This window comes from Callithrix jacchus, chromosome 5, assembly GCF_049354715.1.
Source record: "Callithrix jacchus isolate 240 chromosome 5, calJac240_pri, whole genome shotgun sequence".
Classification (NCBI taxonomy): domain Eukaryota; kingdom Metazoa; phylum Chordata; class Mammalia; order Primates; family Cebidae; genus Callithrix; species Callithrix jacchus.
In genome coordinates, this window is record NC_133506.1 from 88,800,746 (window position 1) to 88,828,604 (window position 27,859).

Here is a 27,859-nt window from a genome sequence, read left to right on the forward strand (position 1 = left end):
ATCCCTTTTGTGGCCCCCTCTCCTGCCTGGGGACTCCCTGCACTGGGAGGGGAGACTGCCCTTTGGTACTGGGATGGGATCCAAGAGGTGCTGAGGCCACTGGCCCTTGGGACACAAACAGAAGCAGCTCCTCAGAGAGCACCTGCCCTATTCCGGGGCCTCAGCCCTGCCCCGCCCCGTCCCGCCCCGTAGGATGCAAGGCCCCGCCCCAGCCCCGTCGGGTCCCAAAGAAACTGCCCCGCCCAGCGGCCCCCGCCCCAACGCCGGCGCGCGGCTTCTTTCAGCACCACGGCGTGGACAGCTCCCGGGCCGGCGCTGAAGGGAGCAGGCGCGGAGGGCGCCGGCCAGGGAGGGGAGGAGAGGGCAGGGGAGCGCAGGAAAGAAGAGGAGAGGTAGGGCAGGGGTAGGGATGGGAGGGGAGGGGAGGGTAGACGCAGGCAGGCGGGCAGGCAGGCGGGCGGGGCGCGGAGCCCAGAGGCCCTCCCCGGGGGCGGCGCCCACCAGAGCCGGACGCTGCTGAGCCCGAGGACAGGCGGAGACGCCGGGAGCCGGGGCGCCTGTGGCTCCGGGCAGGGGCCGCGGCCGAAAGATGCCAGTCCGCAGGGGCCACGTAGCTCCCCAAAACACTTATCTGGACACCATCATCCGCAAGTTCGAGGGCCAGAGTGAGTGTGTGTATGTTGGGGCGGGGGGACGATCTGGAGTCCTGGTTCCGTGAAAGCGGGACCGGACCCCTTCACTAACTTCTAACCGGGCAAGGTGGTGAGTGCGGGGTGCTGAATGCAAAATCCTTCCTTTGATGTCCCCAACACCTTCTCCTCCAGCGGGACCCGCTCCCCTCAAATGCCATCCTCTTTTCTGGAACACAAGGAGCAGCGTGCAGCCCTTCCCTCCCACCCCCAGCTGTTTCCTCAGTGCCCCAAGCCTGAACCTCCCATTGCAGCCACTGCCCGCCCCCACCCGCGTCCTCCAGAGGATTCCTTGAGTCCTTACTTTTCATATCCTGGCTCTGGTGTTCCCAGGAGCTATCCCAGCCCGGACCCCCATTTGGTCACATTCCTGCCTCCCTTCCAGACACCCTTCCTGTTTCCAGGAGGCCTTGAGCCTTCCTTCCACCTCATGACCCTCACTGCCCTAGTCTTCTCCCAATCTCCAGGCCTGACTCCCTCCCTCATTCCGGTCACTGCCCTGCTCTTCTGCCTAAATTCCCCTCACTGCCACCAAGAGTCCTTACAATCTTTCTTTCCCTGCCTCTGGATCCTGGCTCCCATGGACTTTTGGCCTCCCACCTCCCACCTCCCACCCTAGGTCGTAAGTTCCTGATCGCCAATGCTCAGATGGAGAACTGCGCTATCATTTACTGTAATGACGGCTTCTGCGAACTCTTCGGCTACTCCCGAGTGGAGGTGATGCAGCAACCCTGCACCTGCGACTTCCTCACAGGTCCCAACACACCGAGCAGCGCTGTGTCCCGCCTGGCGGAGGCCCTGCTGGGGGCTGAGGAGTGCAAGGTGGACATCCTCTACTACCGCAAGGATGGTGAGGCACATGAAGGCCAGAGCCTCTGCAGGGCAGGCTTGGCTCTCTGTCTTGTCCAGCCAGGGTGGCCTTGGGACGGCACTGACCCAGGGACCAAAGGGCCTGAACAAACCCTGTTTCCTCTAGGGGTCGTGGTTCTTCCATAGGCATTGGATATGATGCCTTCTGAAGTCCTTTGCAGGAGCCAGGGATCAGGCTGGGCCACCCACTGGTCCTGGCCTGGGGCAGGGCTTCCTGCTCTGTCATCCATCCCCCCGTCCCTGGTCTCCTGGCTCTCCATTCTGTCACAGTCAGTCCCAGCTGCCTGACAGTGACAGATGGAAATTAACCTTCCCTCATCTCTGTCTGCTCCAGGGATTAGAGGAGGAGCACCTCCTTAAGGCCTCTGTGGCCAGACAAGGGTGGGGGCTTTTGGCTAGGAAAGAGGGGTGGGCCTGCGTCATCCAGTCTTAGCTCTTTGGGGAGACAGGGTCTGGAGTTTTCCATGACCAGGAAGCTTATTGAGATGGAGTTTGGGTTGTTACTGCCAGCTGGAGCGTACTGTGAGCAGAAGAGAAGCATAGGTCAGGGGCTGAAGACAGAGCTCAGCAGCCTTTGGAAATCCTCCTCAAACTAGGACCACAGGGTCCTCACTGGACCTGCCAGGATGGGTGGGAATGAGGAAAAGAGTCTGAATGTCCTTGGAAATCTCTTGAATCAATGGCCCCAACCTGGTTCTGCATCAGAATTACCCAGGGCATGTTTTCCAAACATACTTTCTCTAGAGAGAGGCTGACTCAGAAGGTGTGAGATGAGGTCAAGCAGGTGTATTTGGAAATATCTTCCTGGTCATTCTGATGTCCTGCCTAGTTTAGGAGCCACTGGCTTTGATAAATCCCTTCATTTCATAGGTGTGGAAGGGATTTGCCCAAGATCCCACTGCTAGAGTTCAACCTAGGACTGGAATACAAGTCTCTGGATTCCTCCTTTGGAGATTTCTGTTTTGAGTAATCCCAAGAGGAGAGAAAGGACCCCAGCTGTCTTTCTGTTTGAAGGCAGGATTTTTGGGGAATGAGGTGCTCAGGAGGGAGCAGTCCCCAGGGAAGGCAGACATGAGGCCACCTGAGTGCAAATAAAGAAAGGACACCTCTGGATTGGGACTGAGGGGTGCCGAGAACCTGAGTTTCAGGGGCCTGGAGTGTGTGGAACATGAACATGTGTGTGCCTGTGTGTGTGTGTTTGTGCTTGCAAGTGTGTGTGTGTGTATGTGTTTGCAGGCTTCTCAGAGAGCTTCTTGGGTAGGTCCTGGTTGTTCCTGCTGAGTGAGTTGTTCCACCCGAATGAGTGGCAGTGGGAAGTGCAGCAGGCAGGGGCAGCCAGGAAGTGACTGGGAAGAATCTGGCTTAGTGTGGCAGTACTCACAAGGTTAATGAAGTCAGAATATTTAAAACTGTGACCTCACCTCCTCACATCATTGCAGAGAGGAGGTGAGAGTCAGGGGAGTGAGAAGGGTCCTGGGGGAACAGGATGGGACAGCAGGAAATGGGGGGTGGGTACAGTAGGTCCTTTCTTTCCCTCTCCTTGTCACTAAAACTATACCTGATCCCAGACTCCTAGGGATGGCTCTTGGGGTCAGGTTATGGCTCTTGGGGTCCCCTCAGCACCCTGCAGGTATCTGGGCAGAGGGCGGAAGTCAAAGCCTGGCCTTGACCCCCTGAGATCAGGACTCAAATCAGAATCCTGCAGGTGTCCTCAGCTCTCAGAAGGGAACCTAGAAACCTCATCTTGGGGGCTGACTTTGGGTAAAAATGGGAAATTACCCACATACCTGGTACCCTATAAGTCCCAATCTCCTCCCATCCCACCCTCAGCCCTTCCCTATCTTATTGCCCAAGACTTCGACTACCTGGACCTTCCTGAAATTGTTTTGAAACCCAGAAAAGGTAGCTTCCTGGCCTGCATTACGCTAAGGGAAGGATGTTGTGCTAAGATAACTGATATTCACCTTAAAGTTCACTCTGACCACATATAATCCTTTTTTTTTTTTTTTTTTTTGAGACAGGGTCTCACTCTGTCAACCAGGCTAGCAAGAACAAGGCTCACTGTAGCCTCCCATCTCAGCCTCCTGAGTAGCTGAGACTACAGGTGTGCACCATCACAACTGGCTAATTTTTTAATTTTTTGTAGGGATAGGGTCTTACTATGTTGCCCAGGCTGGCACATGATCCTTTTTTGATCATATTCACCAACATCTTACAGTCCTGCTGAGGGGCATCCTAATGGTGATTAATTTCCTCCTCTGGTCAATACCTCCCTTCCCCCAAACTCCCAACTTCAGGGGTGGTGGGAAGGGGTCCTGAGCAAATCTCTAGCTGATTTTTGTATAATCCTCTTTTCCTCTAAAGGGGTAATCCACTGAAAATTCTCGAAGTCAACGTGGAGGGTTTGGGTTCACATAGCTCCACATTGTGCAGCTACAGACATTTGGGCTCAAAGAGGCCAGTGCACTCGGCAAAAATACCCCAGGAGACAGTTCAGAGACCCCTCGGAAACTGGCTCTTCCTCTATTTGCCTTTGCTAGAAGTGGTGAGAACCTAACAGATAAGAAGAAACGGCCATGTGGCAGGACTAGAACCGTCGAGAGTTCGGAGGGAAGAAAGGAGAGCACTCAGATCCGCCCACTGTCACCCACACCTGCCCCGCACTGGCACCTGCCCGAGAGCCCACCCCAGCCTGCCTTTCCGGGGTCCTCTTCTCTGAGGATCCTGAACCAGGGAGTCCCCTACTCCCCAAGCCAGATCACAGGAGGCCTGGGACTTCTCCAGTCCTCAGCTCTGGATGAGGAGGACAGGACAGGGGCTGCTGTCTGCCCTCATCCTCCCGCTATGTTTTCCATATGGGCAGCCATGAATGACAGGAGGACCAAGTCAGGAGGCGGCATGCAGTGGCCACCCTCTCAGCCGTAGCTTTTTGTAGCAGCATTCCCTCCCTGGGGGCTCACCACAGTGCTGGATAGAGTATGCATCAGGAGATGGGGTGAAGACAACAAGGAGGCTGTGAGTGCTGAGAAACTGAAGGAAGGAGCACATTTGAGAGGAAGAGAAGAGCAAAGAGAAGTGGGGTATCCCAGGGGAGAGAAGTAGGGTGCTTTTGCTAAGAAAAGTAAGAACCTAGCAGATAAGAAGGAATGGGAATTTCCAGAGGACAGACAAAACTGTTGCCCTTGGTTGGAGAGGTGCATGCTGGGAGGAGCTCCTGAAAGGATGAAGAGGGCCCCGGTGAGGGCACGGGAACACTGCCTGGCACTCCTGGGCACAACCTGAGATGGTACACTCACCCACTTTTGGTCACCTAGATGTGGGCTTTTGTTGTGTGGGGGCTCAAGCCACGGGTAAGCAAGGACAGCCTGGGGCTGAGAGGGGGAGAGAGAATGCTCTGGACTCTTCTAAATCCTCCTAGCCTCCTGTCTACCTACTCCACAGGCCGAAGGCATGGGGGTGGGGCATGGGGTACCACACACTGACACCCCCCCCACCCCAGCCCCAGCTCTCACTGCTATAATGGGCTGGTCTTTGGTCCATTCCCAGCTGCAGTTTTCCAACTGCATCAATTTTCCAATAACATCAATTGCTGGATGCAGCCACTCCAAGACTGTGTGTTGGCAGCCCCCAGCAGCTTAGAGAGCCTAGAGGCCCCCTGCCTCTCTGCCCAGCTCTGCCCTCTCCCAGCCCCCTACCAGGCCAGATCTCTGCAGTGCCAGAGAGATTGACAATATAATCTGGCCTTAGGAGCAGTGTCCCAGGCCACTGGACAAGGAGGCGCCCTGTCTAGGTCCCAGCGTCCAAGCATTGCCATGCCCCAGGCTGACTAGAGTGATGGGCTTGGGTCTGGGAGTCTGGGCCTATAGCCCTGTGTGCCCAGGATTGGGTGAAGCAGACAGGCACCTCTCCCCAGTGTGGATGTCTCCCCTGGGCCCAGGCAGTAGATGACAGATGGCTGCCTGGTGCCTGGGAGTCCAGGAATCTGATATGGGAGATTCCTACTCCCCGGAGAGGAAAGCGAGAGGGAGGATAAGGGTGGCTCATCTGTAGCCCAGCTCTGATGGCTGTGAGGAGGAACTGAGGACAAAAAAAAACAAGGAGTCTGGTGGAGAGTCGATCCAGTGAGCGCCATAGCAGTGATACTCCCACCGTGGCCAGCCTGCATCCCCCATACTCACACACACAGGCTTCCATTCACTCAGTCAACAAACAACACCTGGGACAAGTGAAACAGAGCCTAACCTGCCCTCAGGGAGTGCAGCTCCACCTTCTCATTTGCATGGCCACCTGAGGCCCCTGACCCTTTGGGCCTGACACCTGCCAGCACTTTCAGGGTCATAGGACTCCCACAGAGAGGGTGCTCATGGGGTGCCTGGCCTGGGGCTCTTGGGTATGGGGTATTTTGTTCATTTCTTCTTATTTTTTTGAGACAGATGACTGCCCTGTTACCCAGGCTGGAGTGCAGTGGCATGATCTTGGCTCACTGCAACCTCAGCCTCCTGGGTTGAAGTGATTCTCCTGCCTCAGCCTCCCAAGTAGCTGGGACTATAGGTGCACACCACTATGCCTGGCTAATTTTTGTGTTTTTAGTAGAGATGGGGTTTTACCATGTTGGCCAGGCTGGTCTTGAATTCCTGGCCTCAATTGATCCACCTGCCTCAGTCTCCCAAAGTGCTAGGATTACAGGCGTGAGCCACTGTGCCAGGCCAGATATGGGGCAGCATTTTAGCTGGTATTGTTCCACCCACCAATGGGGGCTGTGTGAGACCCTGGAGCAGAGAGAGGGACAGAGACTGTGGTCTGAGAGGCACAGGGCAGCCAGCAGCTGGGTATGGATTGCCCAGGATGGTGGGGAGGGTGGTGGGAGGGGCCTGTCCTGCCCCCACATGGCCATCCCCCTCCCTCTCTGGCACCCAGGCCACTGCCCTGCCTGCTCCTTGGGCCCCGCCCTGCCTTGGGATCCCACATTCCTCCTAGGCCCAGAGCAGCAGCCTGGTTCTGGCCCCAGCACCTTCCTCCCAGACAAGTCCCTTCCCTTTTCCAAGCTATCCTGTCCTGCAAACCCAAAATTCCTCTCTCCATGCCCCCTCCCAACCCTTGCAAGTCAGTTTCTGAGAGTCCCAGCCTCTCTTCTGCAGAATGGGGGTCCATGCCTGCCCCCCAAGGACCTCCTGAGGCCTAACGTTTCAACTGGCCCTGTGCTCAGCACTTAGTATGCTTTCAACAAGTTCCTCCCCACATGGCAGGAGAAGGGCATCTTTGTGGGATGGGAATATGGGAAGAGAGGCCATAGCCAACCCAGCTCCATGGGGTAGAATGCCCAGCCTCACCTCCCTACTTAATCCACCCCCATCTGCTCAGCTTTAATTACAGCAGAAGCAGACCCCGAGGTTAAGCTCTGAGCTGATGGCTGAGCATGGACTTGGGCCTGATCTGATGCTACCTTATCTCCTAATGAGCAGCTTAGCTGCTCTCCCTGCCTCTGCCCTGTGGGAGGAGCACCAGCTGCGCAACCTCACCCACCCTCTGCCCAGTAGCTCTGGTTACTGTCCAGGCCTCTTAACCCCAGTGGCTGACCTTCACTTGACCTTCACTCAGCCCCTTCTCTAGCCAGGTCACTGCAGGAGGGGACCCCTTCAGGGCCCACCCACCCTCCATACTCCCAATGACATTTGCAGCCTCCAGCTTCCGCTGCCTGGTGGATGTGGTGCCTGTGAAGAACGAGGATGGGGCTGTCATCATGTTTATCCTCAACTTCGAGGACCTGGCCGAGCTCCTGGCCAAGCGCAGCAGCCGCAGCTTGTCCCAGCGCCTGTTGTCCCAGAGCTTCCTGGGCTCCGGTGAGATGGGGTGTGGGTGGTGGTGGGAAGGACTCCCTGGCTGTGGCTGCTCTGACTTCCATCCCCGGTTTCAGAGGGCTCTCACAGCAGGCCGGGTGGACCAGGACTAGGCACAGGCAGGGGCAAGTACAGGACCATCAGCCAGATCCCACAGTTCACGCTCAACTTCGTGGAGTTCAACCTGGAGAAGCACCGCTCCAGCTCCACCACAGAGATTGAGATCATCGCGCCCCACAAGGTGGTAGAGCGGACACAGAATGTCACTGAGAAGGTTACCCAGGTACGGGCCTGCAGGGCACGATGTGCGGGGCTGTGCCAGGTCTCCAGGGTCCCCTTCCAGGCTCTGGGCCCAGGCCCTCTGGGGCCTTAGCTGGCAAAGAAATTCTTCCCATCCAGCCTCTAATATCTGGTTTGAGCCCCAGGCAGGCCTCTTGTCCTGTTTGAGTTCTAAAGACCTAAAGGCCTGCCCTGAGGTCACAGCCCTGGTGCCCAGCTCCTGGAGCCAGAGGAGGCTGGGGTCAGCAGGGCCTATGAGTGATGCTGCTTCCTAGGCCTGGAGAAGCCAGGGCATGTGGTGGACATGCAGGCCACCATGGGAGCCTCCCCAGAGCTCAGCCAGTTCCAAGGAAGGAGAGGCAGAGAGGACACATGCCAGGGCCAAAATGGGAGGAGAGCCGTGGGGAGGTCCCAGCCCTGTGTCAGCCCCTTGCCTTTGAGACAAAAGCCACCCTCCCTACTTCCTTCTAACATGAACACAGGATCCTCTTGCATGCCAGGCAGGGCAGGGCAGGGCTGGCACCTCCAGTTATCTTTGATCAGCTTCCTGGGGGCCAGGCCCTGAAGGACCCCTGCAGCCTCCTCCTTGGCCAGCTCAAGGCAGACTTCCCTGGGTCCTCTGCTCCAGCTCACCCTGCTGTCCCTTCTCATGAGGCTCGAATGCCTGACAATTCCAGAGGGAAATGCAAGGAGCCCCCCGAGGCTCCCATGGCCAGAGTCCTGGCACTGACTTTCTATGTGACCTTGGCCAGGGAACTTCCAGCCCCCTTTCTAGGCCTCAGGGCTTTCATCTGCAGGAGAGGTAAGGACTAAATTGTCCCAGATAAGGACTAAATGGTCTCTGGGGACCCATTTGACATTGAGTAGTGCTGGTCCCAGGAGGCAGACAAGCTGTAAGTCATAGCCAGGGGCCCAGACCAAGGTTGAGCAATGCAGAGCATGGCAGGGCCTGCTCCCAGCTTCCCTGGGGCTGTCTTTGTGTTGGGGCTGGGGACAGCTCTTTTCCCCCCTACCTCTTTTCACCTGAAACACAATTGATGCTGGAACCAGGTGTGGGGAAGACCACTCAGCACCTCACTGAGCTCAAGGATCCTGAGAAGGATGGGACCCCAAGCTACAGGACTGTGCCCTCTGAGGTCAGACAGAGTGTCCCAAAAGCCTGACCCTGGGAAACCCCCCAGCTGCTTAGCCCAGTGCATCTTAGGTTGATGCCACTATTGGTGGCTACCATGGTGGGGGCTGTTAGACTGGAGAGTGGTCGGTGAAGATGGCCAGGGCTGACTGGGGCCCATAGTCCCAGCGCCTGCCCAACCTGCCTGCCCCTGTTTGTTCCTCAGCTTGGCCCTTCTTGTCATCACTCCCCTGCTCCATGTGGGTCCTAGGCCCAGGGAGGTGTCTGACAGATCTCAGGGGAAGCGGCAGGCGAGGACCCAGATCAGGGAAGTCACATCGGCCTCAACCAGAACTTAAAGAGCCTCAATGGCTATGGCCTTACACTAGAGCCCGAGTATCCTGAGGGCTTTGCAGCTCTGGGGGACACTGGGCAGGGTGGGCTTTGCCATGAAGGGCCTTTGACCTCGCTTTGGAGGCAGTGGGAGATTTTGGGGGTCCCCCTGTCTGGGGACCCTGAGGAATTGAGGAACTCTCTTCTCAGCCTACTTTAAACACCACCATTCCTTCTGTCTCCCTCCCACTCCCCACCCAGGCAGGCCTAGGGAAGGGCCTTGTTTCACCCTAGCAGGGTCCTGGTGGCCCCCGGGAGGAGGGGGAATGGCTCTGATGCCCAGGGTGCGATCAGAGCCCCAGTTTCCCATGCTCATTCAGGGGTCTGTAGTTGAGAGCCCATGTGGACCAAGAGCTAGGCACACAGGGAGAAGAGGGTCAGTGAGGGAGCCAAACTCAGCAATCCTATAGCTCAGTAGAGAATCACCATGCAGCTGGGTGGATACAGGGCAGGCAGAAAATTTAAAAAGAACCCAAGTTCATGTGGAGTCAGAGGGGCTTCCTGGGGAAGTGCACAGCAAGGCCTCAAGGCTGAGCAGGTCACTGCAGGGTGGAGACACAGATGCCCCACTCAAGGGTTTGGATGTCAGATAGGGACCTGCTGGTTGAAACCAAGTGGATCTTCCTTATTGTGATCCCATCTGCTAATTGACTTTGTTTGCGTGGTCAAACCTTACATTGCAAATTTTCCTAAATGAGAACCATCCATCAGATCTCATCTGGTGGGAGGTGGGGGGGTCCATGGGACACTCCTCTGGCTCCATCCTTGTTTGTAGCAGTGTCTGATGAGGATGAGGGAGGAGGATAGTGGATGGGGAATTAGCATGTAGAGGAGTGTGTGCATCTCTGTGAGAATAGATGAATCTCACCATCTACATGAGAATAGGTACATCTCACCAACTACATGAGAACAGATGAATCTCACCATCTACATGGGAACAGGTGCTTCTCAGCATCTACATGAGAACAAGTGCATCTCACCATCTATGTGAGAACAGGTGCATCTCACCATCTACATGATAATAAATGCATCTCACCATCTGCATGAGAACAGATGAATCTCACCATCTGCATGAGAACAGGTGAATCTCACCATCTACATGAGAATAGATGTAGAATAGATGTTCCTCACTACTTTTGTTGTGGCGTTTGTTGTCCTTTGTGATTCCATGTTGCAGATGAGGGAACTGAGGCTCACAGAGGTTATAAAACTTGCCCAAGGCTCACCTGTAGCACATGTCAGATCTGGAATTCAACAGGGGAGGCCTAGATTCAGCACCCATGCCCTGGCCATCTCTTGTGTTGGGCAGCTGGGCAGAGCTGGGGCATGTTGTGCTGGGGCCTAGGGATCCAGGGTTGGTCACAGTCTTGGCGGCAGGGGAGGAGGGGAGAAGGGAGAAGGCTCTGCTGAAGGTGATGATTCCAAACCCTTGGACATGTGAGGAGGAGTCAGTTTTCCTTGATGCCCAGAACCTGTTGAGGGTCCAGGTTGGCCACACCCCTACTCCATGGACTCTTTCCATGGGAGGTTCTGAGTTGGCCCCAGAGAGGATGCTCACTGGTCCAGGCTCCGGAGGGCCCTCAGAAAGGAAGACACTCTTCTAGGAGTGACCTGTTCCTATCAGGAGCACTGACCATAGGGGGCCTCCCAAGCCCACCAGAGAGGATCAGCCCACCAGCTACCCCTTCAGTGGGCTCTTGTGTGGAATGGACCCACAGATGACATGGGCCTGGCCCTCTCCTGTCCTGGCTCCACCCACTTCAGGATGTTTCCAAGGGAGCTTGTGAGCATCAAACCTGGGGTCACTATGGGGCAGAGCCACACCCCTCCTCTTGCATCCCACCTCCTTTTTCTGCACTTCCTCCCCAGGCATCTGTCCCCTTAAGAACTTGCCTTCTCAGTCATCCACCACCCCATCTCTCCCTCATGCCCTCTGCCTGGCAGAGTGCTGGTCACCCACTCTTTCCCACTATACCCTCCCCAGGCCTCAACCTTCCATGATGGTCTCACCAGCAGTGGCCACCCCCAACCTGACCACCCTTGGCCCCCACCCCCAGGTCCTGTCCTTGGGTGCCGATGTGCTACCCGAGTACAAGCTGCAGGTGCCACGCATCCACCGCTGGACCATCCTGCACTACAGCCCCTTCAAGGCTGTGTGGGACTGGCTCATCCTACTGCTAGTCATCTACACAGCCGTCTTCACGCCCTACTCAGCCGCCTTCCTGCTCAGTGACCAGGATGAGTCACGGCGTGGGGCCTGCAGCTATACCTGCAGTCCCCTCACCGTGGTGGATCTCATCGTGGACATCATGTTTGTCGTGGACATTATCATCAACTTCCGCACCACCTACGTCAACAACAACGATGAGGTGGTCAGCCACCCCCGCCGCATCGTCGTCCACTACTTCAAGGGCTGGTTCCTTATCGACATGGTGGCCGCCATCCCTTTCGACCTCCTTATCTTCCGCACCGGCTCTGATGAGGTGAGCAGACCCCCTCCAGGCCAGCAGCCATGGCTGTCCTCTGCATGCTGGCCTCAAGCCCTCCCTGTTGCACAGCACTGAGTGTGGAGAGTACCTGGGCCTGGGCACCTTTGCTGGTGGAGAGGAGGCCCTAAGCATCTGTCACCTCTCAGCCCTGGAGAAGGACTAGCCGAGACTGCACCCCCCAGGCCTCTGCCCCTCTGCCCCCTCTCTGAGCAGGCCCTGGTGAGAGAAGCAGGCTACCCCTTCCAGGACGGGCACTTATGTGGTCTTGACCACTCATGCCGACTTCCAAACTGCACTCACCCTGGAGGAAGAAAGGGATCCCCAGGCCACTCCTCCAGTGCAGCCTTGCTCCTGCCTTACCCTCTAGCCCTCCACTATGCCCATCAGGCTACCCATAGGTGATGTGAAGGCATTTTCATGCCTTTCTCATAGCTTCTAGTCCCACAGTCTCCTCCTGCCCCACTCCTCAGGATCAGCTTTTCACTGAAATCCGCTCTGCCTTATGTGTTCCAGTGCCCCCTCATTATGCCAACTTGTCCAGCAGGGGGCGTCTAGCAGGGATCCTCTGCTCCAAGCACCCCTAATGCCACCCCTCAGCAAATCTGCCCCCACTGTCCCCACCTGGACACTGAGTGGCATTTGTACTCACTTGTGTCCCAGCACAAAACTTGCCAGCCTCCCGCCCCTCCACACAGCTGCCTCAGCAACTTTCAGATCACTTACCTGACCCTGTGTTCCATCCTCTGGGATGTACAGGGTCCTCAGAATTTTCAGTGGCTCCCCAAGGTGTGCAGAATAAAAGCCAAGCTTGTGATAGACTCTGAGGCCCACAGGGAGCAGCCCTTGCCCACCCTGCCCTTCCCAGGCATGGTTCTCACTGCTCCTCCATTTCCCACATGTGCACCAGGCTGCAGTGCCACACTTGGTTTCCCTTGTGGGCCAAACACTTCACACCTCAGTGCTGCTGCTTGTGCTGCTCCCTGAGCCAGGAGTGCCCTTTCCCTCTCCCTCCTGTCTGCCTGGAGCCCTAGCCTCCTCTCTCAAGGTTCGGCTCATGCGTCGCCTCCTCCGTGAAGCCTCCCGACCTACCCCGGCAGACTTGACCTCCCCTTCCACTGTGCTCTACTGGACTTCTGTCCTAGCAACCAGAACACTGTTTTGAGCTTTAGGCTGAGATCCTTAAGGTCCCATACCATGCACTGCCAAGTGCATGGCCTGGAGCAGGTTCTCCATAAATGTTTGTTGAATGACTATGTGGTTGTATGCATGAGAGAACAAAAGCAGGCCTGAGTACACCCTTCCAAGGGCTGACACCCCAGCCCTGTGACCATTTCCCTGCCCCTCCAGACCACAACCCTGATTGGGCTACTGAAGACAGCACGGCTGCTGCGGCTGGTGCGCGTGGCACGGAAGCTAGACCGCTACTCTGAGTATGGGGCAGCTGTGCTCTTCTTGCTCATGTGTACCTTCGCGCTCATCGCGCACTGGCTGGCCTGCATCTGGTATGCCATTGGCAACGTGGAGCGGCCCTACCTGGAACACAAGATCGGCTGGCTGGACAGCCTGGGTGTGCAGCTTGGCAAGCGCTACAACGGCAGCGACCCAGCCTCAGGCCCCTCGGTACAGGACAAGTATGTCACAGCCCTCTACTTCACCTTCAGCAGCCTCACCAGCGTGGGCTTTGGCAACGTCTCGCCCAACACCAACTCCGAGAAGGTCTTCTCCATCTGCGTCATGCTCATCGGCTGTGAGTGAGACCTCATGCCATGGCCTAACCTCATATCCTGGCCTTACCTATGAAATTTTATTTGTTAGTTTTGTACTGAGATAGAATATAATACACAGCAATAATTCATGCAGTACACTGATCCTAAGTGTGCAGCACAACGAATTTTTGCTGGTGTGTGCACCAATTGTACACAAAATTTAACACTCACACAGCCTGTACTATCTGCCAGTCACCAGGAAATAATTTGCAGGGCCCAGAGCAAATTTACATAATTTGCAGAGCCCAGAGCAAAATAAAAGCATAGGGACCCTTGTTGAAAAATTAAGAATCAGGTGCAGTGACTCAAGCCTGTAATCCCTGCACTCTGGGAGGCCAAGGCAGGTGGACACTTGAGGTCAGGAGTTTGAGAACAGCCTGACCAACATGGTGAAACACTGTCTCTACAAAAAATACAAAAATTAGCTGGGTGTGGTGGTACATGCCTGTAATCCCAGCTACTCAGGTGGCTGAGGCAGGAGAATCGCTTGAACCTGGGAGGCGGAGATTGCAGTTAGCCAAGATGGTTCCACTGCACTCTAGTTTGGGCAACAGAGACTCCATCTCAAAAAAAAATTATTAAGATTTTTTTTGACAGTGACAGCTGAGTATTAAACCAAACACAGGGCTCTTAGCATGCAGCCTCGTGTGTCCACACAGGTTGCATACATGAAGCCAGCCCTGCCAGGCACTCTTTTAAACACTTTACAAAAGCCCAAATCTCATTCCCTTCTGAGCCCTGTGTACAAAGCAAGAAACCACATGGTGCTAACTTGCCAGAGGGCACATAGCTAGGAAATGTCAGTGACCTGATCCCAGCCCAGGTGTTCAGCTCCAAGGCTGTGCTGCTCTCAGTTCCTGCTCCCAGCTGCCTGCCTCCCAAGACACCTGGGTTAGGAACATAAAAGGCAGCGTGGAATTTTACACCTAGATTGAGTTGTCATGTTCAGAGGATTTAGAGATGTGAAAGCTCAGAAAAACAAAAACAAGGGAAGAAAACGGGTGAAAACAAAAAATTGAGAGTTTGCTCTTTTTTTTGTTTTTTTTTTTTTTTTTTGAGACAGTCTTGTTCTGTCACCCAGGCTGGAACACAGTGGCACGGTACTGGCTCACTGCAACCTCCACCTTCTGGGTTCAAGTGATTCTCATGCCTCAGCCTCCCAAGCAGCTAGAATTACAGGCAGGCACAACCATGACTGGCTAATTTTTATATTTTTTTGGTAGGGATGGGATTTCACCGTGTTGTCCAGGTTGATCTTGAACTCCTGACCTCAGGTGATCCACCCACGTCGGCCTCCCAAAGTGCTGATTGAGGCCTGAGCCACCACACCTTGTGGAGAGTTTTCTCTTTATTGTATTTCTACAACTTGAAGGAGAAGGTAGATCTGAACTTTGAAAATCCATTGCCTGCCTTCTTTCTTGGGAGTTTGACCGCTGGGCCCAGTAAGATGCCAAGAGGCACAGGGCAGAGGGAGGAGGGCAGGAAGCCCAGGGGCCTTTGTCTTCTATGTGCCCTGGCGCTGTCCTGGTCACTCCTGACTTCTCCTTAGACAGAGGGGTCCGTCATCGGGGGCTGCTGGAAAAAGGAAGGCCTGGAGTAGGCCCTAGGTGGCGTGGCCCTGCGGGGCTGCGGAGCTCACTTCTCTCCCCGCCCTCAGCCCTGATGTACGCCAGCATCTTCGGGAATGTGTCCGCGATCATCCAGCGCCTGTATTCGGGCACCGCGCGCTATCACACGCAGATGCTGCGGGTCAAGGAGTTCATCCGCTTCCACCAGATCCCCAACCCGCTGCGCCAGCGCCTGGAGGAGTACTTCCAGCACGCCTGGTCCTACACCAACGGCATTGACATGAACGCGGTGAGCCCCACCGCTCCGGCTAACGCCCTAGGGGGAGCCAAGGTCCCGCGGGGGCGGGGCATCCCCAGAGCCCTCTCCACCCTCTCCTCAAGCCCTAACCAGGCCATGCCCCCCTGGACTGGGCCACTCGCCTTCCAGGTGCTGAAGGGCTTTCCTGAGTGCCTGCAGGCCGACATCTGCCTGCACTTGCACCGCGCGCTTCTGCAGCACTGCCCGGCGTTCAGCGGCGCCAGCAAGGGCTGCCTGCGCGCCCTAGCCGTCAAGTTCAAGACCACGCACGCGCCACCTGGGGACACGCTGGTGCACCTCGGCGACGTGCTCTCCACGCTCTACTTCATCTCCCGAGGCTCCATCGAGATCCTGCGCGACGACGTGGTCGTGGCCATCCTAGGTAGGTCAGGCGGAGTGAACCAGGCCTGTGTTGGGGATTGGATGGAAGGGGGCAGAATGGGAGATGCCCTGCCTGGGCCACCCTCTTCCTGATGAGAATTTTACTTTTACTGGCCAGCCACATGCAGAGCTCGTGCCTGGGAGAGCTTTATACCTAGCTCCCTGAATCCTTAAAACAACCCTCTGCCAGAGGTCCCATTTTCCTGAGAGGGAAATTGAGGCTGAGGGAGATCATGCTAGTCTTTGGCCAAGCAGGGATTCCAGGGCTGACAGTGTGACTCAGAAGCCCAGGCAGGCCTTCCTACCTTCTTCCACTCTTGTTGAGTTCAGGGAGAAAGGCCAAGGGTCTCTCTGGGTGGAGGGGGATGCCATGGCTGGGGACCCCAGTCCTTTGGATGCCAGACACTTTAGAGACCCCAGTCTCATTCAGTGCAGACACAGGGATAGCCAGACACTTTGGAGGAAGGATATGAGCACTGGGCAGGGGGACAGACAGGTCACAAGCAGCCTCTGCCATGTGCCTGCTGTGTGACCTTAGGCAAGTCACTTAACCTCTCTGAGGGCATCACAGGGTCCTCTCCTTGATTCTCGTCTTCCTTACCTGCCCCATGACTTCATCTCCACCCCAACTTCAGCCTTGCCCTCCTTAGGTCCCCATGACCTGGCTATCCTCCAGCCCCTCTGGACAGACTCCCCTCGGGCTCCCCTGCCCCTCCTCTTCCTCTGGCCTGCTGGTGCTCTGCTCTCCTCTCTGCTCCTACCTGACACCCTCCCATGGGCCTGCTCCTTGCACACATGGCCTCAGTCTTCGTTTTGCCACAAGGATCCCCAGAGCTCTGTCCCGGCCCCTCTCTCCTTAGACCACAACATTCCACTTCTCTAGGCATGGCCACTCTAGTATTCTATAAGCAGATCAAACTCAATATATCCCAACCTGAAATCATCACCTTTCCTCACAACCAGCTCCTTCAACTTCCCCATCCCTGTGAACCATCTGCCCATTTCTTGTGCCACAGTCAGCCAAGGGGTCATCCTACTTTGTTGCTGCCCACTGCCCACCAGCCAGACTCGTCCATACCTCTCCATCTCACACCTGTCTCCCTGTCCCTGCCTGGATCCAGCCTTCCTTGTGTCCTTCCTGGAGAGGTGTTGGGAACTCCTTTCCCACGGCCCTGCATCTGGTCTACTCCCATGCTCATCTTCCACCTTCTGCCAGTGACCTAAAATAGACATCTGTCCATTTGCCTCCTCTGCTCAAGATCCCTCCACGGTTCCCCATAGTCTATGCATGCACGCTCAGTTCTCCCAATCCCACCACCCTGTCCTGCCACCCTCCCCCTGCTACTTCATGCTCCAGCCAAACTACTTAGTGTTCTCTAAATCTGTGTCCTTGCACATGCTGCCACTCTGCCTGGAGCACCCTACCCTGTGCCAGTCTGGCAGATCCCAGTTGTCCTCCAAGGCTGGGCTCAGGCATAGGTTTCTGCCTGAGACCTTCTCTCACTCCCAGCCTACCTTAGAAGTGCTGTCCATGTGGGAGGGATGATAATTATTATAAATAATTAAGAAGTTAATCCAATTTAAGTTTCAGTTAGAGACATGAAACCTCTCATTTTGTCCTCAGTGGAAATAGACATTAGATCAGAATCCTTCATCTACTGGAAAACCATCAAGTTATAATGTTGCCCAGATTTCAAGCTTAAGGGTTTCATGTGTGACCCTGGCGAGCCCCTTCCCTCTCCAGGCATCAGCCCCCTCCTCTGTGAATGCTCTTTGATCCTGTTCTCTTGCGGGGACATGGCCAGGCCTCCACCCATCCCTCTGTCTACGCTGAACTGTTAGTGCTGCTTGCACAGTGTCACCAGGCTAAGGACACTGCACTTTCCTGGGGGAATGGGAATCAAAGCAGCCATGCTCTGTGGCACCCCAGCCCTGGGCTCTCCACCCCCAAGTCATGCAGTGCTGACCACATGCTGTTTCTTCTGCCCTGATTGCCTTTCTCGTGGGGACCGTCTTTGTTTCTCTCAATACAGCCCCCATTTCACTTCCTCTGCAAGGCCCCTCCTTTCTGCCCCAGCCATCCCTAGCAGGAAGAGCCCCTCTCTCCTCCATGGCCCCATAGCTTTTGATTCTTCCTGTTTCTAGGGCTCCAAAGATCATGCTGTAAACTTGTTGGCTGCTTATGTACCTGTCTTGCAGGGATTTGAGGAGCTCTTTGTGGGTGGCATAACATCTTATATTTATACTTATATTTATATTACTTGGCCAGCACAGCACCCGGCACCAGGAGGGCCCAATACCCTTGCCGCATACCTGAATATCACCCATGTCTACCCTGGGACATCCTTCCCCCTTGCCTTGCATGGATCTAGTCAGTTGCCTCTTGTTTTTTGTTTTTGTTGTTGTTGTTGTTGTTGTTTTTAATGGAATCTCACTCTGTCGCCCAGGCTGGAGAGCAGTGGCATGATCTCAGCTCCCTGCAATCTCTGCCTTCTGGGCTCAAGTGATTCTCCTGCCTCAGCCTTCTGAGTAGCTGGGATTACAGGCCACCATACCTGGCTAACTTTTGTTTTCATTGGGTTTTTTTAGTGGAGATAGGGTTTTACCAGTTGGCCAGGCTGGTCTCAAACTCCTGACCTCAAATAATCCGCCCGCCTCCATCCCACAAAGTTCTGGGGTTACAGGCATGAGCCACTGTGCCCAGCTGCCTCTTGCTTTTTGAGTCACTTTCTCAAGCATCACCTCATCTGCTTCCCTGAACAGTCCAGTGGGGCTGGCAAGGCAGATCAGGTTTTACCCATGTTAGAGACTAAGACTCTGGGATCCACATAGGAGTAACTTCTCCAGGCTTCCTCTACCAAGGCCATGCCGGTTACCTGGCCCCATAATCAGGAGTGGGAAGACAAAGAGAAGCCTCTGGCCCTGCCCTGGGGAGTTAGGTGCTCTGGCCCTGGGTTTCCTGCACCCTGCTCCACAGCACTTCAGGCCAAGCAACAGGAAGATGTAGAGACAGATATTGAGCCTTTAGGGCCTCTTCCTGCCCACTGTGCCAAAGAGTATGGGCTACAGGAGGCAGATTCTGATGGAGGGTGGTTCTGAAAAGCCTGGAGACAGTGAGAGGAGCCACGCGCTGGGGGTGAGAGTGGCTCTCAATGGATCTCTGTGCAGCTCAGAGATCTTAGACATGGGAAGAGAACCCCTCACCCCACCCCGGTCAACCCACATCCAGCCCTGTCCCCAGAGCTCGCTTCTGGGCAGCAGGCCCCAGCCTAGAAGGATGTCCAAGGTTGGGGGAGGTCACGGTCAAAGACCCTCATAAGGGAGCATGGAGCCAGACCCTGAAGAGACTCCCACCCCTCTGGCTGGCAGGGAAGAATGACATCTTTGGGGAGCCTGTCAGCCTCCATGCCCAGCCGGGCAAGTCCAGTGCAGACGTGCGGGCTCTGACCTACTGCGACCTGCACAAGATCCAGCGGGCAGACCTGCTGGAAGTGCTGGACATGTACCCGGCCTTTGCGGACAGCTTCTGGAGTAAGCTGGAGGTCACCTTCAACCTTCGGGAAGTGAGTCAGGGCCAGGTGGGCCAGGGTGGGTGGTGACTTTCGGCCGGCTGGTAACAGGAAATGCCCAGGCAGCCTGCTGAGGGCTTGGCCTGCCTGGCCTGAGGGCACCCATCTGACCAACCCCATTCTGCAACTTTTGCCAGAATTTCTTCTGTGCCTACCATGGCTGACATAATGCTAAGTATGAGGATAGCTAATATTTATTAAGCACCGACTATGCTAAGGGTGGGGCTTCTTTTACATGATCTCCTTGCAATTGGTGTTATTATCCCCATTTTCCAGATGAGGAAACTGAGGATCAGAGATAGTAAATAAACTGGCTAAAGCCATTCAGCTAGTAAATGGCAGAGCCAAAATGTGAATTTAATTTGGCTGACTCCAAAGCTCAGGTATTCCCACCCAATTATACCAAGCTGAAAAGGATGGTGCCTGCTGTCCAGATGGCTCAGTACAGGTACTGCCAAGAAGTGACAAAACTGTCTCTCTTCTCACACTCATCCCTCAGTAGAGGAGATTTTGACAACTCAAAAAAAATAAAAAGCCACAAAGCAAAATAGCCAAAGTCTCAAGGGTATAAAGGAGAAGCATGTGGAGATCAAGCTTGCCAAGGAGTGTGACAACCAGGACCGACCCTGGGAATGCCCAGAGTGGGGTATCAGGGAGGAGGGATCTGGAACCAGAAGAAGGGAAGAAGGGAAGGTGCACCTGGCCATGAAACACAGAGTCTGGGCTGTTTCTCCCGTTGCCCCTACCCATCTGCTTCAGGGGAGGGCTCTGCTGGCCTGGGCCCTGTGCCCAGCTTCCTGAGCATGGAGCTGGGTGGGCTTTCTTTTTTTTTAGACGGATTCTCACTCTGTCGCCAAGCGGGAGTGCAGTGGTACAATGTCACCTCACTGCAACCTCCACCTCCCAGGTTCAAGTGATTCTCCTGCCTCAGCCTCCCAAGTAGCCGGGACTACAGGCATACCATGCCCAGCTAATTTTTGTATTTTTAGTAGAGATGGGGGTTTCACCATGTTGGCCAGGATAGTCTCGATCTCTTGACCTCATGATCTGCCCACCTCAGCCTCCCAAAGTGCTTGGATTCCAGGTGTGAGCCACTGCACCCGGCCTGGGTGGGCTTTCTTGCTGTGGACAGCCCTCCCTACACCATCCCCTCTGCTGCTCTCCCCTTCCCCAGTTTCTCCCCGCCACCATCTGCATAGGAGACATCTGGTAAGGACCCTGCTTTGGGGGCCCAGCCAGAAGGTGACCAGAATGCACAGTAGCTGGGCACCAGGGCAGGAGGAGTGTGGTCTCTGCAGCCTGGGCCATCTGCAGGAAGCCACCCAGGGCATTGCTGCTGTGCCCAGCTGCCTGTTACTCTTTCACCTAGTTGTGACAGCGCCGTGGGTTGAGGGCAGGGAAGAACAGAGGCCTCATCCCAGCTTTGGTTCCTGTTACTTCATCCTCTTTTTTCCCACAAGGCAGCCGGGGGTCTCCATTCATCCCCCCAACAGGCTCCAGGCAGCCAAGACCACCAAGGTTTCTTCCTCAAAGACAACCAGTCAGGTGAGCAAAGCCAGCCCCCGCCAGTGTCTGCCCAGCCCCAGGCCGCAGCCCCTGCCCAGCCTCCTGCCCCTCCCATGTCCACTCCATCCTGCCTCCACAGTGCCACCCTGCCATGGGTAGAGGGGGGTTCCCTCTCTAGACCCAGAGCCAGAGGCTCAGCCCTGCTTCCTCCCCAGTCTCCCAGCCCTGATGGCCTATGTCCTCAGGGGCAGAGTGAGGGCTCCATGGTTCAAATGCAGCTCCCAGGGGTGTACAGAGACTAGCCAGCCCCTGAAGTTCCACACCAAGGCATCAGGGGGGCCACTGGGCTGCAGTTCTCTGGGCAGTGAGAGCAGCGCTAAAAGTCCTCACCCTGCCAGTTTCCCCATGAGCTGAGGCCCCAGCTCCCCTCCCAGGGCTACAGCCTCCTGGGTCCTGGGAGCCAGAACTCCCTGGGGGCAGGACCTTGTGCTCCAGGGCACCCAGGTAAGGAGAGTCACTCCCCACACCCTTGTCCCCAGGGCATGTAGGGGGTGGGAGATGGGCTCTACCGAGAAGGGTCAGGCCTGTGGAACCAGCTAGGCCCAGCTGAGACTTCCCTTTCCCTCTTGCAGATGCAGCCCCTCCCCTGAGCATCTCAGATGCATCTGCCTTCTGGCCTGAGCTTTTGCAGCAAATGCCCCCAAGGCATAGCGCCCCAGGCCCTAAGGGAGACCCAGAGTGCTGGCCTCGGAAGCTAGGCTCCAGGCTAGAGCAGCTCCAGGCCCAGATGAACAGGTGAGTGTGCTGTGGGGGTGTCTGGGGGCTGGGCATTGGTGCCCCCTCCTGGTGGCTCAGAGGCATCATGGGGTGCCAGGTGGGTTTTAGAATGGCAAGCCATTAGCTGCAAGTCTCCCCATACCTGTCACTAAGCACTATTCCCCGGATGACGTCCCCTAGCAAACTCTGGAACGTGCCAAGGAAGCTTCTCGGGGGAGGGGCACAACTATGCACAACAAATTCCGTAAGTCCTGGGAAAGGGCGTGTGTCCAGTGGATGGCAGGGCTGTGGTGGGAGAGTGAGGGCTTAGAAGCAGAACTGTCTAGGTTCAAATTCTGGCTCTGTGCCCTACCAGCAAAAGTGTGGGCAAGTTATTGAACAGCTCTGAACCTAGTTTGCCCTTTGGTGAAATTGGGAGAATTCAAACATCCACATCAAAGCATCTTGGGGACTGAATGCTGTATGCTTGGTGCCTGGTCACTGGTGTTAGACTCAGGGGGAATCTGGGCAGGGGCTGTGGATCCCAACAGGATAATAGCTTCAGGTCAGCCCCAGGCCGCCATTCCATATAGCAGGAACAGCACACAGGCTACAAGATTGACAGCTGCCCTCAGGACCGGAACTGCTCTTGCCAGCCCCAACCCTGACTGTGGGATTCTCTCTGGCAGGCTGGAGTCCCGCATGTCCTCAGACCTCAGCCGAATCTTACAGCTCCTCCAGCAGCCCATGCCCCAGGGCCATTTCAGCTACATTCTGGAAGCCCCTGCCTCCAATGACCTGGCCTTGTTTCCTATTGCCTCGGAGACTCAGAGTCCGGGGCACAGGCTGCCCCAGGACTTTCTGCCTTCTGCACAGGTAAGAGGTAAGGGGATTCTGAGGCTTACCTGGAGCCAGCTTCGTGCCTTCCCTGACTTAGTCACAGTGTGTCATCAGTCCCAGAGCTTTGGTGGCCCCAGGGCAACCAGGGCTTCTGCTTACCTCCTTTATGATCAGCATCATGATAGGGTAGCCAGGGCAAGGTGGTAGCAAAGCCCAGAATGTGACTACAGAGCCTGCAGCTGGGGCCAGGGCAGCAGGACCCTGAGGTGTGGGAAGAGCAGGTGCAATTCTTGCCTGATCCCATCCCTGAAGTCAGGGTGGATTAACCTGCAGCCTGGCCTGGGGTGCATCCCTCTTTCTTGCTCCTCCCAGACCCTGAGCTGTGGAAACTTGGACAACTGTAGTCCAAAGCACGGGAACTCCTTCCCCGGGATGCCTCACCTGGCTGTGGCAACAGACAAAAGTCTGGCACCATCCTCTGAACAGGAACAGCCTGAGGGGCTCTGGCCACCGCTGGCCTCACCTCTGCATCCCCTGGAAGTACAGGGACTCATCTGTGGTCCCCGCTTCTCCTCCCTTCCTGAACAGCTTGGCTCTGTTCCCAAGCAGCTGGAGTTCCAGAGACATGGTTCAGATCCTGGATTTGCAGGGAGTTGGGGCCACTGAACTCCAAAATAAAGACACCATGAGAGTATTGAAGGTGGACAAGGTGAGAGTTAAGGATCTTGGGGAGGCAGACAGCCTCCCAGATGGGCTTCTCCTAGAGTAGCTACAACTGCTGATCCAGGTGACCTAGAATGGCATGGGTGAAGAGGCTCAGGACTTTTCCCAGCCTACTCTGGGGTTCCATTTAGGCAGCAAGCCTGGTTGAAGGTGGGAGAGTCTCAGGTGTAGAGGCAGCTTACAGGATGGAGGGGCCAGTGAAGAAAGAGGTTTCTGATCTATGTACCTCACTCTGGGCTGCATGTGATCACCTCCCAGCTCAGAACCCTCCACCACCTCATGGCCCAGCACCAAGGCCTGGGGTTGGTCAGAACTCTTACCATGGATCCTCCCACCTGGCTGGAGATGGAGGTGTATTCTATGGTAGACATGTTAGGACAGACCTCCAGCCCTCTGCTCCTGATGGTTCTGTGACGTTGGGTCTCTTGAGGGCAGTGGAGTGTCAGACAGCTAATAAAATGCACATTTCATGTTGGGACGGGTGTGTAACTTATCTGAAGGCCCTCAGGTCTTTGGCAGTGCGGTGGCTTTCTCCAAACCCTTCTTGCAAGGAGCTGGAGATCTACCTTCCACCATATCCAGTATGTTGGGGACCTGAAGGTGGCTCTACTGGGCCCAGAAGCTCCAGAGACACTGGCTCAGTGGCCCTAATGGATCATGACAATAGCCAGTACTTCAGTAGCACTCGTCCTGGACCAGGCACTATGCTGACAGCACTGCAGATACTTGTTCATCTAATCCTCAAAACAACCCCAAGGGGTTGGCATTATGGTTGGCATTATTATCTCCATTTTAGAGATGTGGGATCAGTAGCAGAGAGACTAAGACACTTACCCAAGCATGAGGGGGTATTCTGAGGTGCAGGTACCGTTCTGTTTCCTGATCTAGGTGCTGGTTACAGGAGTGTGTTCAGGTTGTGAAAGAGTGTGCTTCTATGTAAATTATACCTAAATTAAAAAAAAAAAAAAGTCAGACGTAGTGGCTTATGCTATAATCCCAGGGCTTTGGGAGGAGGCTGATGCAGGAGAACCGCTTGAAGCCAGGAGTTCAAGATTACAGTAAGCCGTGATTGCATCACTGCTCTCACAGCCTGGGCAACCGATTAAGATGCTGTCTCAAAATAAAAATTTTTTAAAGTCATGCCCATACCCAACACAACAGGAAAGGAGGCTTTGTGAGCATGTACAATTAACCACTGCTGAAAAGGGCTGTTGTCCAAAAACTACTTGGTTATTGGTTTTCAGTCCTTCGCTCCCATATGCTGGAAAATAATTTCAAAAATGTATATCTCCCACACACCTTTTTAAGTTGCCATCTGAAATATTATAAAACACTTCACTAATAAATTTAAATAGATGCAAAGGATGTAATGTCAACTGTCTTGTAAATACTGACTTTATAAAACGATTCCATCCTTCATTTGTATTGACCCATTTCTATCCAACTAGCAGTGATTTGAGAGCCACCACCATCCATTTTAAAAACACAAGAGGCTTTTCTTTAACATCATTCTTTTTTCTCTCCTCCTAACTCCCTTATTCCTCCCATAGTTTTATCCTACATGTAATTTATTGGTATGCCTCAAAGCCTACTATTGATCAGCCTATCATATGTTTGCCACACAAATATGTATACAAGCCGGGTGCAGTGGCTCACTCATGCCTGTGATCCCTACACTTTGGGAGGCTGAGGCTGGAGGATTGCTTAAGGCCAGGAATTCAAGACCAGCCTGGGCAGCATAGTGCAACGGGGTTTCTACAAAAAAAAAAAAATTTTTTTTTTTTTTTTTTTTGTAATTAACCAGGCATTGTGATGTACCCCTGTAGTCCCAGGTACTACAGGGCTTGGTGGGAGGCTTGGGTAGGTGGGTGGGAGGCTTGGGTAGGTGGGTGGGAGGGTCCCTTGAACCTCGGAGGTCAAGGCTGCAGTAAGCCAGGTTCATGCAACTGTACTCCAGTCTGGGTGACAGAGCAAGACTCAGTGTCTTAAAACAAAAAACAAAAACAAAAAAAAGGCCAGGCAACTCATGCCTATAATCCCAGCACTTTGGGAGGCGAGGCAGGCAGATCACGAGGTCAGCAGTTGGAGACCAGCCTGGCCAACACAGTGAAACCCTGTCTCTACTAAAAATATAAAATAATGAGCCAGGCATGGTGGCGGGTGCTTGTAATCGCGGGTGCTTGTAATCCCATCTGCTTGGGAGGCTGAGGGAGGAGAATCACTTGAACCTGGGAGACTGGGGTTGTAATGAGCTGAGATGGTGCCACTGCATTCCAGCCCAGGCAACATTGCGAGACTCTGTCTAAAAAAAAAAAAAAAAAAAAAGTAGGTCAGGCACAGGGTGGCTCATGCCTATAATCCCAGCACTGTGGGAGGCCAAAGTGGAAGGACCAGTTGACCCCAGCCTGGCCAACATGGTGAAACCTTGTCTCTACAAAAAATGAAAGGAGGCAGGAGGATCGCTTGAGCCCAGGAGGTCGAGGCTGCAATAAGCAGTGCTCGCGCCACTGCACTACCACCTGGGCAACAAAGCAAGACCCTGCCTCAAAACAAATGTGTACAAATTCACTTTTTGTAACCTTGATAAGGCTTTAAGGGTTACATATATTAGTAGTACAGTTGTTCAAAACAACATATATATTCAATTTTCTAATAAAAACTCAAATTTTTTGGAACTGTATCTCATAAAAGAGAAAATTTCCTTCCCTATTAGTTCCTATATCTGTGGATGAATATCATTATTTTTTATTAGAATAAGACAAGGTACTGTTAAGTTTTGTACTTTTCTTTCCTTTTTAAAAATTAAACTTTCAGCCGGATGCAGTGGCTCACGCCTGTAATCCCAGCACTTTGTGAGGCCAAGGCAGGCGGATCACACCTGAAGTCAGGAGTTCTTGACCAGCCTGACCAACATGGAGAAATACCATCTCTACTAAAAATACAAAATTAGCTGGACATGGTGGCACATACTTGTAATCCCAGCTACTTGGGAGGCTGAGGCAGGAGAATCACTTGAACCCAGGAGGCGGAGGTTGCAGTGAGCTGAGATTGCGCCACTGCAGTTCAGCCTGGGCAACAAGAGCAAACTCTGTCTCAAAAAAAATAAACTTTCCTCTTTAAAAGGGGATTTCCTTTAGCTGGGCGTTGTGGTGGGCACCTGTAATCCTAGCTATTCGGGAGGCTGAGGCCGGAGAATCACTTGAACCCCAAAGGCGGAGGTTGCAGTGGGCCGAGATCATGCCACTGCACTCCAGCCTGGGTGACAGAGTGAGACTCCATCTCAAAAAATAAAATAAATAAATAAATAAAGGGGATTTCTTGGCCGAGTGTGGTGGCTCACACCTGTAATCCCAACACTTTGGGAGGCTGAGGCCAGCATCATTTTAGGTCAGGAGTTTGACACCAGCATGGCCAACATGGTGAAACCCCATTTCTACTAAAAATTAGCTGGGAGTGGTATACCCCTAGAATCCCAGCTATTCAGGAGGGTGAGGCAGGAAAATAGCTCGAACCTAGGAGGTGGAGGTTGAGGTGAACGGAGATCAGGCCACTGCACTCCAGCCTGCCCAACAGAGTAAGACTCCATCTCAAAAAAAAAAAAAAAAAAAAAAAGTTTCCTTCCATCTCAGGAAAAACAAAACAAAAAGCATTTCTTTCCTTTTTAAAGTGGCTACAAAATTTGTTCACATAAGAAGATAGGACTAACAGGGGTTATCTTATATAGCATTGTCCCTCAAGTCTTTGAATTGTCTGTTAAAATCAGTTATCATTAAAAATTATATTTAGTGGCCAGAATGGTGGCTCAATCCTGTAATCCCAGCACTTTGAGATGCTGATGTGGGAGGACCGCTTGAGCCCAGGAGTTCGAGACCAGCCTGGGCAACATGGAGAGATCTCATCTCTACAAATAGTAATTTAAAAATAGCTAGTTGTGGGGGCGAACGTCTGTGGTTCTAGCTACTCTAGAGGCTAAAGTCGGAATCGTTTGAGCCTAGGCTGTGAAGGATACAGCCCTTATCCCACCAGTGCACTCCAGCCTGGGTGACAGGGCGAGACCCTGTCTTTAAAATATATATATATATATTTAATGTCCCACAATTCGATACAAACCTCCTTCAATTTTGATGAAAGCTAAGAATTGGAAACCATTTATAAAGGTTACTTGGTCTCAGGCCCTTCTCCCTCTCAAACACATAAGCACAGATACCTTTGGGGCTGGATTAGCATTTGCGTTGGGATCCACGGCGGGGAGGTAACAGGATAGGAACCAACAAAAACATAACCAAGCTGGTCTCGTTGATGCCTACCCTAGAATTCGGGGACATTCCTAGATCCTACAGGAAAGCGCCGGAGCGCCTGACTCAAGCTGGCCTGACCCTTGGCGCATCTGCACGCCCGAAGCCTGTCCCTGGGGCACGAAGAGAGCAGCTTTCGGGTTAAAGGGGCCGCGGGACCAGAGGGAGCGGGAAGGTGGTTCCCGCTGGGCACTGACCAGACTGCCAGGCCGCGGGGCTAGGTCCCGCAACATTCAGAAGAACTGTACTAAGGCAGAACTGTACTTTTACTCGACAGCGTGGAGAGGCCGCTTAGAACAGCGGCAGCAGAGGGGAAGTCGGCTCAGGTCACAGATGGCTTCACTCTCGGAGACTTGGCCTAGAACTTGGAGGCCCGCCGCCCCCGCGCACGCTCGCTTCAGGTCACCCACTCCCCACCGCAGACCCTGCGCCGTTATCTGCCTGACTGACAGCCTGGCCAGCCAATGACCTTTGGGGCTGCCAAAGCCC

At 54.3% G+C, this 27,859-nt stretch overlaps 1 protein-coding gene and 1 long non-coding RNA gene across 5 annotated transcripts; one reads left to right on the top strand and one right to left on the bottom strand.

Moving 5' to 3' along the window:
• Positions 1 to 502: 502 nt before the first annotated feature.
• Positions 503 to 24,440, top strand: KCNH6 (potassium voltage-gated channel subfamily H member 6). Of its 3 annotated transcripts, XM_035300409.3 has the most exons (14): positions 503 to 665; positions 1,309 to 1,539; positions 7,238 to 7,399; positions 7,474 to 7,679; positions 11,237 to 11,662; positions 13,016 to 13,415; positions 15,092 to 15,291; positions 15,430 to 15,682; positions 19,051 to 19,244; positions 20,711 to 20,818; positions 21,155 to 21,260; positions 21,389 to 21,551; positions 22,202 to 22,388; positions 22,725 to 24,043. In XM_035300409.3, exons 1-14 carry the CDS (start codon positions 590 to 592, stop codon positions 23,016 to 23,018), a joined length of 3,006 nt encoding a protein of 1,001 aa, XP_035156300.1. In that variant the 5' UTR covers positions 503 to 589; the 3' UTR covers positions 23,019 to 24,043. The 3 variants fall into 3 exon arrangements, with proteins under 3 accessions (XP_035156300.1, XP_035156299.1, XP_054111980.1); XM_035300408.3 differs by lacking the exon at positions 21,155 to 21,260 and having other exon boundaries at positions 20,711 to 20,795; positions 22,725 to 24,440; XM_054256005.2 differs by lacking the exon at positions 21,155 to 21,260 and having other exon boundaries at positions 15,092 to 15,682; positions 20,711 to 20,795.
• On the bottom strand, positions 15,573 to 27,836 carry LOC103793129 (uncharacterized). Of its 2 annotated transcripts, none has more exons than XR_013535656.1 (3): positions 27,383 to 27,836; positions 23,910 to 24,022; positions 15,573 to 15,707 (listed from the first exon to the last, which is right to left on the bottom strand). It is a non-coding gene; the product is annotated as an uncharacterized LOC103793129 (long non-coding RNA). The 2 variants fall into 2 exon arrangements; XR_004743282.3 differs by having other exon boundaries at positions 27,283 to 27,464.
• Between the last annotated feature and the right edge of the window lie 23 nt (positions 27,837 to 27,859).